Source organism: Eucyclogobius newberryi, unplaced genomic scaffold (assembly GCF_026437365.1).
Source record: "Eucyclogobius newberryi isolate DKJ021-1_F unplaced genomic scaffold, fEucNew1.0.hap1 SCAF_3, whole genome shotgun sequence".
Lineage (NCBI taxonomy): Eukaryota > Metazoa > Chordata > Actinopteri > Gobiiformes > Gobiidae > Eucyclogobius > Eucyclogobius newberryi.
Genome location: NW_027315945.1, coordinates 15,767,119 through 15,778,144, shown reverse-complemented (window position 1 = coordinate 15,778,144; position 11,026 = coordinate 15,767,119). Strand labels below are relative to the sequence as shown.

Genomic DNA, 11,026 nt, shown 5'->3' with positions numbered 1-11,026 from the left:
GACAACCAAACACCTTGGCCTGTGCTATTGTTTGTGTATCATTTTACAGCAGCAATGCTGATTAACAGACAAGCAGCTTTTCATTGGTGGGCAGTGGCCTCTGGGGGGCTGTGGCTTTAGTGTGCTGTACAGGCAAATGTTTACCCCTGAAAAGACTTTATTTGTGCAAATATGTGTGTCATGCATAAAACTTGACTTTTTATTAATCATAAAGTCCATTTCTTGCGAAATGCAATGTTAAGCTATAGCTCATTCTTCCATAAAAATAGCTGGTGGAAATGACAAATTACCTCAATGACAGGTAGGCAATAGGAAAATATTGTGTATGCATTTGTGACATTTCTGTGATCTGTTATTACTTCAGACGGTTAATGATCAGAATCTGTGACTCAACAAAAAGCCAATGCACTTTATTCTCCAGCTAATGTTGCTTTGTGGAGGTGCATGTCAGTGTCAGACCTCCCACTGTGATGGCTGAAATGGAAATGCACTGTACAAAAAAAGGTTCCATGTAGAGTTTGAGTAGCCTTAAAAGCCATAGCCTGGAACCAGCTGTTTTAACATTTCTTTTTTGACCTTTTTATTTCACTGTACACCACAAGTGCAAAAAAGAATGTACCAGTTGTAGATAATTCATTTTCTTGTTTGCAGGTTTCATAAGTGTGTTTCCATAAATGAGCTGGATTCATTTCTTGCTGATTTTCTCTCCCCAAATAAATATATTCTCCATAAAAATGACTGATTCAATACATATACTCTAGAATCTCTTAACCTGTGACTCTGGGCAGTGAAACTCCACCCGGACACTTGTTTTAGATCCTTTGCTTTATGTGACCCATCTCTTAGCCCAGGTCAGTTAGTTAGAGGATGCAGACGGGGTCATTAAAGTCGTCAGGTAAGTTCTTGCACAGTTGATTTGCCCGTCTCTGAGTCCTGGATCACCCGCGTGTGTCTGAGGCCGTTAAGTGCGTGACCTCAGATCAAAAACCAGAATCCCTGATGGCATTTCTCACATGGACGTGCCGCATCCTCAAGGCACGAGCGGAACTGCGCGCGCGCATGATGTGTGCCCCTCATGTGTGCCCCTCTGTATCAACGGGGGGCCACATCCATTACCGGGGGGGACAACGTGAACGCCCCCCCCCCCCCCCCCCCCCCTCTCTCTCTCTCTCTCTCTCTTGCGCGTGCCCGGCTCCAGTCTCATCCGGTGCTCGGCGCGCGCCGCCTCCAGAGCCGAAGTGCAGTCGGAGCGCACGCGAGCGACAGCGGGGTCCGGGAAAGATGGAGGTGAGGCTCGGGGAGAGACTCTTGTGGCTGGCGACTCTGTCCTGCGCGCTCTGTGTGGATGTAGTGCTCGGGAAATACGTCAAAGGCATCGTCGACACGAAAGAGGTGAGTGTGATGTTCTTCTTCCCTCCAGAATGTGGCCGTTTGAGACCGCGGGACGGACACGTTTGGAGGAGACGACTGCGCATTTGCCCGCAGGTGTCCGCGGTGAGAGGTGCGGGGAGAGGTGCGGGGAGAGGTGCGTGGAGAGGTGCGTGGAGAGGAGAGGAGCTGGAGCCTGCTCAAAGTAACGTTTTAGACCGGCAGCATGGCTCGAGCCAGGCTCTGCCATTCCTTGCTAATGCGCGCGTCTTTATGCGTTTGGGTGACGTACTGTATTATTATCTCCTAATTTCCATCGGCTGTCGGCAGATGTGTGGCGTGGATCCCGTCGGTAAAGTGACGCGGTAAAGTCTCGTAGCTCCCGGTTAGTGTCCGGTTAGTGTCCTGTTGTCGTTACAGGTGTGCGTCATGTGTTTTGAGGGGCTTTTCACCCATCAGCTGCTGACATCACTGCAGGACTGACACTCACGCCTGAAATGTTGTCACTGGTGGAGATGTGCCGGTGGCATTTTAACTTTGAGATCTGTAAATGGCATTTCCTCAAAGCACAGGTGTTTGGAATTTAAGAACTTTTTAGTCCAATCTGAGTTTTTGCAACAGTAGAATCCACGTTGGCCCAAAATAGAGGTTTTTGTTGACCCCAAATTGATCCACAAAACTCAACATCTCTTAAAGGGACATGTTATGCAAAATAACTGAAATGAGCTTGTAACCTTGTCACATACATACTTTGATTGCTTTATGCATGTTGAATTGGTCTGCAACTGAGGCTCGAGTGCTCAAAAAAATAATCCAGTTTTCACCTACCCCCTATCCCCGCCCTCATACCTGTACTTCATTTCAATTATCTGGGTGACGCATGTAGTGTCAATGTCATGTAGGCTCTTTTCAAAATTTTAAATTTTTTTTTCAAAACTCTACATACTTTTCAAATCATGTGCTTATTCTGATATAGATCAAGATTTTACTACTGAACTACTATTCAGAAAACATCAAATTAAGTCTATTTATGTGATTCCCCCCCCTAATTTTTTGGGGGGGGGGGCAAAATTAGTTTCAGTAAATCCTATTGGTATTAATTTATATCTTGGTATGATTTTTTTTATTTTCATACTTCTCATCCCTGAGTTAGGAGCACCTCAATGCCACGATAGTTGTTGGGCGAACAAAAACAGACTCATATTCACCTTCTCACGCTCGTCTTTAGATAAAGGGAGGAAGCAACACGTCGTACGATACAACCACCAACACCCATCTGAGGTGCAATGTTCAGACCGTTGCGGCTTGTTTGAGCAGGGAGCTGATAATGAATGGAGTAACATATTTGATGTTGGATGACACAAAATATGAAATGATGATTTTCATATATTATGGTTAAATACTGAGTACCTGTAAAAAGCATGATATGTCTCCTTTTTAAACTGATTAGTTCTGTTGGCTATCAGCAAAAACGGCCCTAGCTTTCATAATGTGCACAGTGGTATTTTAGAATAGAACTATTTTGCACAGTAGACTAACCAAACTCTTATAACCCACCCAAAACTACAAATCCTAACCATTTCCATCATGTTAAAGCCCATGCAGGACAGTGATGTGGATCAGGACAGATGAATTGGGGTGGAAGTGTTCACACATCCATCACCTGTGTGTGGGATGCCCTTGAACGCAGCCCCAGTCCCACCTGCTCCAATGTGCTGCTGCCAATTGGTCGCATTGGGTCTGGTCCAAGTGCACATCAAGTTTTTAAAAGCTCTGCAGTAAATACGAGTGGAGTTAAGGCTACACCACCTGAATATGTGCAGGAAACAAACAACAAGCAACAGTAACAGAATTCATTTTGATATAAGAAAGCTTACAGTCATTGGATTCAGTTCTTTTGTTATTTTTGACATTTTTATGCCTTGGTGAAGTACTTTGAAAAATATTTTATAGATGATGATGGTCAAATATTTGCAGATTACATGACTCGGCTTCAAACGTTTGAAATCGGTATGGTCTATCAGTCAGTTGTGGCAGTAAAACTATGGTTTGGAGTACAGTATTTGTTTGTTCCTTCTCCACAATTTTGTTTTTGTTTTTTGTTCCATAAGACAAAATAAAACATAATAAAACATGGTGATTGACCAATACGAGGGACAAAAATGTGATTGATTTGTCGTGTCTGAATGCTGGAAATTGTTGCTTGGTTTTCAGAAAAAGGCAGTAATAAAATGCAGCTTGGTCTTATTACGACTGCATGTTTTGGCAAAAATGTCAATGGTAAAATGTATTCTAAATCTGCCAAAAGTATGAAGAAGACACTTATCTTTTATTCAATCTTGCCAATTTTCTCTTTGCTCCTGCGGTGAATAATTTGGCTGCTTGTGTGAAACAGAGGGCTGAATGACACAAGGCTGCAGCGGAGGTGACACAATGACAGTCACTGTACAGTTAAACACATCAGTCTAGCCCAAGGTTACCTCTGTCCTCTCTCTCTTCTCTTTCTCTTCTTCCTGTTTTCTCTCTCTCTTCTCCCTCTTTCCTCTCTCTGTCCTTTCTCTCTTCTCCCTCTGTCCTCCCTCTGTCCTCTCTCTCTTCTTTCTCTCTTCTCCCTCTGTCCTCTCTCTGTCCTTTCTCTCTTCTCCCTCTGTCCTCTCTCTGTCCTTTCTCTCTTCTCCCTCTGTCCTCCCTCTGTCCTCTCTCTCTTCTTTCTCTCTTCTCCCTCTTTCCTCTCTCTGTCCTTTCTCTCTTCTCCCTCTGTCCTCCCTCTGTCCTCTCTCTCTTCTTTCTCTCTTCTCCCTCTGTCCTCTCTCTGTCCTTTCTCTCTTCTCCCTCTGTCCTCTCTCTGTCCTTTCTCTCTTCTCCCTCTGTCCTCCCTCTGTCCTCTCTCTCTTCTTTCTCTCTTCTCCCTCTGTCCTCTCTCTGTCCTTTCTCTCTTCTCCCTCTGTCCTCTCTCTGTCCTCTCTCTCTTCTCCCTCTCTTCTCCCTCTGTCCTTCTTCTGTCCTCTCTCTCTTCTCCCTCTTTCCGCCCTCTGTCCTCTCTCTGTCCTTTCTCTCTTCTCCCTCTGTCCTCCCCCTGTCCTCCCTCTGTCCTCTCTCTCTCTCCTCCCTCTGTCCTCTCTCTCTTCTCCCTCTGTCCTCTCTCTCTTCTCCCTCTGTCCCTTCTCTCTTCTCCCTCTCTCCTCCCTCTGTCCTCTCTCTCTTCTCCCTCTCTTCTCCCTCTGTCCTCTCTCTGTCCTTTCTCTCTTCTCCCTCTGTCCTTTTTCTCTTCTCCCTCTGTCCTCTCTCTGTCCTTTCTCTCTTCTCCCTCTGTCCTCCCTCTGTCCTCTCTCTCTTCTCCCTCTGTCCTCTCTCTCTTCTCCCTCTGTCCCTTCTCTCTTCTCCCTCTCTCCTCCCTCTGTCCTCTCTCTCTTCTCCCTCTCTTCTCCCTCTGTCCTCTCTCTGTCCTTTCTCTCTTCTCCCTCTGTCCTTTTTCTCTTCTCCCTCTGTCCTCTCTCTGTCCTTTCTCTCTTCTCCCTCTGTCCTCCCTCTGTCCTCTCTCTCTTCTCCCTCTCTCCTCCCTCTGTCCTCTCTCTCTTCTCCCTCTGTCCTCTCTCTCTTCTCCCTCTGTCCTCTCTCTCTTCTCCCTCTGTCCTCTCTCTCTTCTCCCTCTGTCCTTTCTCTCTTCTCCCTCTGTCCTCTCTCTGTCCTTTCTCTCTTCTCCCTCTGTCCTCTCTCTTCTCCCTCTCGTTTCCCTCTGTCCTCTCTCTCTTCTCCCTCTGTCCTTTCTCTCTTCTCCCTCTGTCCTCTCTCTCTTCTCCCTCTGTCCTCTCTCTTCTCCCTCTCTTCTTTCTCTCTTCTCCCTCTGTCCTCTCTCTTCTCCCGCTCTTCTCCCTCTGTCCTCTCTCTCTTCTCCCTCTCTTCTCCCTCTGTCCTCTCTCTCTTCTCCCTCTGTCCTTTCTCTCTTCTCCCTCTGTCCTCTCTCTTCTCCCGCTCTTCTCCCTCTGTCCTCTCTCTCTTCTCCCTCTCTTCTCCCTCTGTCCTCTCTCTGTCCTTTCTCTCTTCTCCCTCTGTCCTCTCTCTTCTCCCTCTCTCCTCCCTCTGTCCTCTCTCTCTTCTCCCTCTGTCCTTTCTCTCTTCTCCCTCTGTCCTTTCTCTCTTCTCCCTCTGTCCTCTCTCTTCTCCCTCTCTTCTCCCTCTGTCCTCTCTCTCTCTTCTCCCTCTGTCCTTTCTCTCTTCTCCCTCTGTCCTCTCTCTTCTCCCGCTCTTCTCCCTCTGTCCTCTCTCTCTTCTCCCTCTCTTCTCCCTCTGTCCTCTCTCTGTCCTTTCTCTCTTCTCCCTCTGTCCTCTCTCTTCTCCCTCTCTCCTCCCTCTCTCCTCCCTCTGTCCTCCCTCTCTCCTCCCTCTGTCCTCTCTCTCTTCTCCCTCTCTCCACCCTCTGTCCTTTCTCTCTTCTCCCTCTCTTCTCCCTCTGTCCTCTCTCTGTCCTTTCTCTCTTCTCCCTCTGTCCTTTTTCTCCTCCCTCTGTCCTCTCTCTGTCCTTTCTCTCTTCTCCCTCTGTCCTCTCTCTCTTCTCCCTCTGTCCTCCCTCTGTCCTCTCTCTCTTCTCCCTCTCTTCTCCCTCTGTCCTCTCTCTGTCCTTTCTCTCTTCTCCCTCTGTCCTCTCTCTCTTCTCCCTCTCTTCTCCCTCTGTCCTCTCTCTGTCCTTTCTCTCTTCTCCCTCTGTCCTCTCTCTTCTCCCTCTCTCCTCCCTCTGTCCTCCCTCTCTCCTCCCTCTGTCCTCTCTCTCTTCTCCCTCTCTCCACCCTCTGTCCTTTTTCTCTTCTCCCTCTCTTCTCCCTCTGTCCTCTCTCTGTCCTTTCTCTCTTCTCCCTCTGTCCTTTTTCTCTTCTCCCTCTGTCCTCTCTCTGTCCTTTCTCTCTTCTCCCTCTGTCCTCTCTCTTCTCCCTCTGTCCTCCCTCTGTCCTCTCTCTGTCCTTTTTCTCTTCTCCCTCTGTCCTCTCTCTGTCCTTTCTCTCTTCTCCCTCTGTCCTCTCTCTCTTCTCCCTCCTCCCTCTGTCCTCTCTCTGTCCTTTCTCTCTTCTCCCTCTGTCCTTTTTCTCTTCTCCCTCTGTCCTCTCTCTGTCCTTTCTCTCTTCTCCCTCTGTCCTTTCTCTTCTCCCTCTCTTCTCCCTCTGTCCTCTCTCTCTTCTCCCTCTGTCCTTTCTCTCTTCTCCCTCCGTCCTCTCTCTGTCCTTTCTCTCTTCTCCCTCTGTCCTCTCTCTTCTCCCTCTCTCCTCCCTCTGTCCTCTCTCTCTTCTCCCTCTGTCCTCTCTCTCTTCTCCCTCTGTCCTTTCTCTCTTCTCCCTCTCTTCTCCCTCTGTCCTCTCTCTGTCCTTTCTCTCTTCTCCCTCTGTCCTCTCTCTTCTCCCTCTCTCCTCCCTCTGTCCTCTCTCTCTTCTCCCTCTGTCCTCTCTCTCTTCTCCCTCTGTCCTTTCTCTCTTCTCCCTCTCTTCTCCCTCTGTCCTCTCTCTGTCCTTTCTCTCTTCTCCCTCTCTCCTCCCTCTCTCCTCCCTCTCTCCTCCCTCTGTCCTCCCTCTCTCCTCCCTCTGTCCTCTCTCTCTTCTCCCTCTCTCCACCCTCTGTCCTTTCTCTCTTCTCCCTCTCTTCTCCCTCTGTCCTCTCTCTGTCCTTTCTCTCTTCTCCCTCTGTCCTTTTTCTCTTCTCCCTCTGTCCTCTCTCTTCTCCCTCTCTTCTCCCTCTCTCCTCCCTCTGTCCTTTTTCTCTTCTCCCTCTGTCCTCTCTCTGTCCTCCCTCTGTCCTCTCTCTCTTCTCCCTCTCTCCTCCCTCTGTCCTCTCTCTCTTCTCCCTCTGTCCTTTCTCTCTTCTCCCTCTGTCTTTTTTCTCTTCTCCCTCTGTCCTCTCTCTGTCTTTTCTCTCTTCTCCCTCTGTCCTCTCTCTCTTCTCCCTCTCTTCTCCCTCGGTCCTCTCTGTCCTTTCTCTCTTCTCCCTCTGTCCTTTTTCTCTTCTCCCTCTGTCCTCTCTCTTCTCCCTCTGTCCTCTCTCTGTCCTTTCTCTCTTCTCCGTCTGTCCTCTCTCTTCTCCCTCTCTCCTCCCTCTGTCCTCTCTCTCTCCTCTCTCTCTCCTCCCTCTCTGTCCTTTCTCTCTCCTCCCTCTCTTCTCTCTCTGTCCTCTCTCTGTCCTCTCTCTCTCCTCCCTCTCTGTCCTCTCTCACAAACACACAAGGCTGCTTTCTACAAGACTTGTAAATCATCAAATGTAATTATCCACCCCAGCAAGGATGAGCGTCTAAAATGGTGGTTTTAAAGTCAGATGCATTGATGTAAGCGTATCCCAAGGCAGGGGCTGGCGACTTGCTAACTATGTGATTGGGTTTGCTGCCTGGTACACAACCACCGCTTGACACTGATAAAATGTCTGATAGTGGAGTTGGTTTGAGTTCAGGAAAAGGGCAGAGGTATAAATTGGAAATACAAGACACGAAGGAAGGTAAACATAGTGATGCCGTCCTTGGTTAGTAACTCTGTTGTGTTAAATATATACAAACGTTGTTCAGGCTTAAAAGTGAAAAATGGATGTGTTTGAACCAATAAGAGGCGTGTTTGTGTTTGTATTTGAGCGCAGAAGCACCTGATCACACAGTAGGACAATATTAAGATGCCAGACCTAATTAGAAGTAGTCCTACAAGTATTTTCAATGGTTTATTGGATGTAGGTTGTTATAAATATAATTTTAACACCAAAATTTGTTGTACTGAATAAAAAATGTTTTTGAATTATCTATTCCTCCAGGAAAATGTAGAAAATATGTCAACCCACTTTAAGAGTTTTCACCAGTTATATTTGTTTTCCTTCTCATTGACTGCACTCAAGTTTTATTATATTTTATGTTATGAACAAGACCAGAGAGCAAAAAAAATTAAATTAAAAAAAGTTGCCCAAAAACGACCAAAATAAAAGTCAGTCAGGCATTTGCCCCCTATGTATTGCTCCCATTGTTTGGCAAATTTGTGCAGTGTCAAGTTCAAGCCAAAATTTGACAGTCCTAGACAGTCTCTTGGTTTGATTTTGTTGTTGTTACATTTCATGCTGGTCATCCCTGAGTTCATCCTGCTCGGATTAGGAGCACCTCAATGGTTGGTCTGACAAAAACAGTTGGATAGTCTCCAATTCACCTTCTCATGCTCGTCTTTAGATAAAGGGAGTAAGAAATGCGGGAAGGACACGTTGTACGATGCAACCACTCCAACACCCATCTGAGGTGCAGTGTTCAGATCGTTGCGGTTTGTTTGAGCAGGGAGCTGATAATGAATTGAGTAATGTATTTAATGTCAGATTAAATATTTCTGGAGGTAATAAAAATTCATGGATTGCAACCAAAATCTCTTTTTTTGTGTAGAATTAATGAACTGATGCCCTTGGAAGAGTTCTCATATAAAATTCAACACCTGAAGACTCGACCGACTGCTCCGCAAATTGGGTTGTTCTCTGTGAAAGAGTCCAGGTTAAGCTATGATAGATTGATGGAAGATTTTCCGAGTTCTTCATGTTTTAATTATTTCCCTTCTTATCTAGCTGTGAGAGCCTGTGAATTTTTAACATCTTTTACCAAACAAGTGTTCAAAGTTACTCTAAAGTCATGAGCACTGCGGAGTGTAGAGTATCCTGAATCCGTTCTGCCGCATGTCTTTTTAATGAGTCCATTGAAAGGAGATACGGGCCAGCTCTGTGTAGACACGTGCCCATGTGGAGGAATGCCTTACGTCCACATACGAGCCATCTAGGGAACCAATATTTTCATAATAAAAAGTGCACAAATGTAGGAATGTCAAGATTATTAGTTTAATTGATAATCATGATCATTCAGGTCACGATATAAGAACTCATTTTAGAAGCATTTACTCTCTTTTGTCATTCGGGAAGTTTGATTTCATGAAACTGGGCACAAACCTGAGGAGTATTAACATGTTCGACAATGGAAATGAAAGGCAACTTGTGTTTTTTCCCCCTCACAATAATCATAACACTAAAATTTGATATTGTGATATCACTAACGCTAATCATGACATGGAACTGGTTAAAGAGTGATAAAAAGTGCTGCGCGGTGGTTAAGGCGACGGCACACATGACAGGCTCCGTGTTCAACTGTGGAGTTTGAATGTGTCGTGAGTGTCTGACATTTTGCTGAATGTCCTCCCTTCTCTGCAGTCCCATCTCATAAAGCCTTCAGGGGAAAAAAATACTTAAAAATGTAATTGCGATCTAATCCTTGTGACAATATGCTAATGCTATTTCAGATCTATGTTCAAACCCTTTTCTCCTCCCACTGCTCTTATTGGTCAGCTTTCATCAAGCCCTCAGTGAGTGACGGGTGAATTTAACCAAACACAGTTGTGAATTCTCAGACGCAGCAGATTGCTTTAGTTAATCTAAAGACAATATCAAATTACTAACTGTAGTGTATGAATTATTATGAAACTTTACAAAAGGGTTATGTAGATAGAATATTTTTGTTTTGGTATAGACCTAATTCAGATCTTTATTTTTTGTCCTGTTTTGCTGATAGTTTCAATTACAATCTCCAAAGCCTTGTCCTTTCCTCTGTTTTCAATCTGAACTGAAATTACTTTGTGCGTTGCAATGTGTTTGGGTGTATTTACGCGTCTGGGTGCATTGTGTAACAGTGACTAATGAATCATTGAAAGCCCCAGCGGTCCGTGGGTGACTCGACTATAGCTGATTGGTAATTAATTGTTAATGAAGCTTAGCAAGAAACCACAAGGATCTGGAGTGGAAAAAGACAGAACGCTTTAGCCAAATAAAAAGCTTGAAGCACAAAGGACATATGGGACACGGAGCGACAGAGATGGGGAAGTTAGCGGACACTGCATCAGGATGATTCTGTTGATGAATGGGCTGAGAGCAGGCACACATACTGGAGTTATGGACCGAGGAGAGACAACTCAGGCTGGCAGCTCTTTGAGAAGGATCCTGGATTGACCCTGGTGTAAAACAGCAGCGTACTCCCATTGGAATTCCATATGTGATTGTTAAAGTTTTAATAAGCGATATAAAGTATAAAATAATGGCGCAAGACCAATGCCGGCAGCGTAAGATCAGTGAGCCAAGTTATTACAACCCAGCAAGAGAATCCAAACATTAAAACATGTGGGTTGCACTTCATTGTTGTCTATGTTCTTTGTGTAAGTAGGGAAGTTACAATATGACGTTTTTGTGCACACTTATTGTTAGGAGAGTTCAAGATTTAACAATGGGCAGTGTTTTTTATTATATTACAATCTACACACACAAAAAAGGCTCAATACTCAATACCAATTTTAATACAATGACGATGATATTTATTTTTTTGGGACAATTGAATTGAATAAAAACATAATAATAGTTGGTACTTTGAGGTCAGAGCTTGGGAAGATGTTTTCTCTGAGTTTCCGTGTTCCAGTGGACAAGTCGGAGAAAACTCAAAACTACTAAGTAAAAGTACTAACAATCTCAACCAACACAAAGTTCAAGAGTGAAGTTATGCTTTTGTTGCCATTAGCTCTGTTTCCATGTTAGCAACATTAGCACAGCAGCACATTGTTACTGCAGAGGCTCAAAGGCTGTGCAGGATCAGCTTCACAGACAGCGGGGCAGGAGAAAACAACTTAAGGGAAAATAA

General features: G+C 45.4%; 1 protein-coding gene across 1 annotated transcript in view; it reads left to right on the top strand.

The window, feature by feature from the left end:
* Positions 1–1,177: 1,177 nt before the first annotated feature.
* Positions 1,178–11,026, top strand: part of tmem145 (transmembrane protein 145) — a 64,407-nt gene continuing 54,558 nt past the window's right edge. The window contains exon 1 of the mRNA XM_072460213.1: positions 1,178–1,392. Within this exon, the coding sequence (XP_072316314.1) occupies positions 1,282–1,392 (111 nt within the window). The 5' untranslated portion in view covers positions 1,178–1,281. The remainder of the gene's footprint in view (positions 1,393–11,026) is intronic.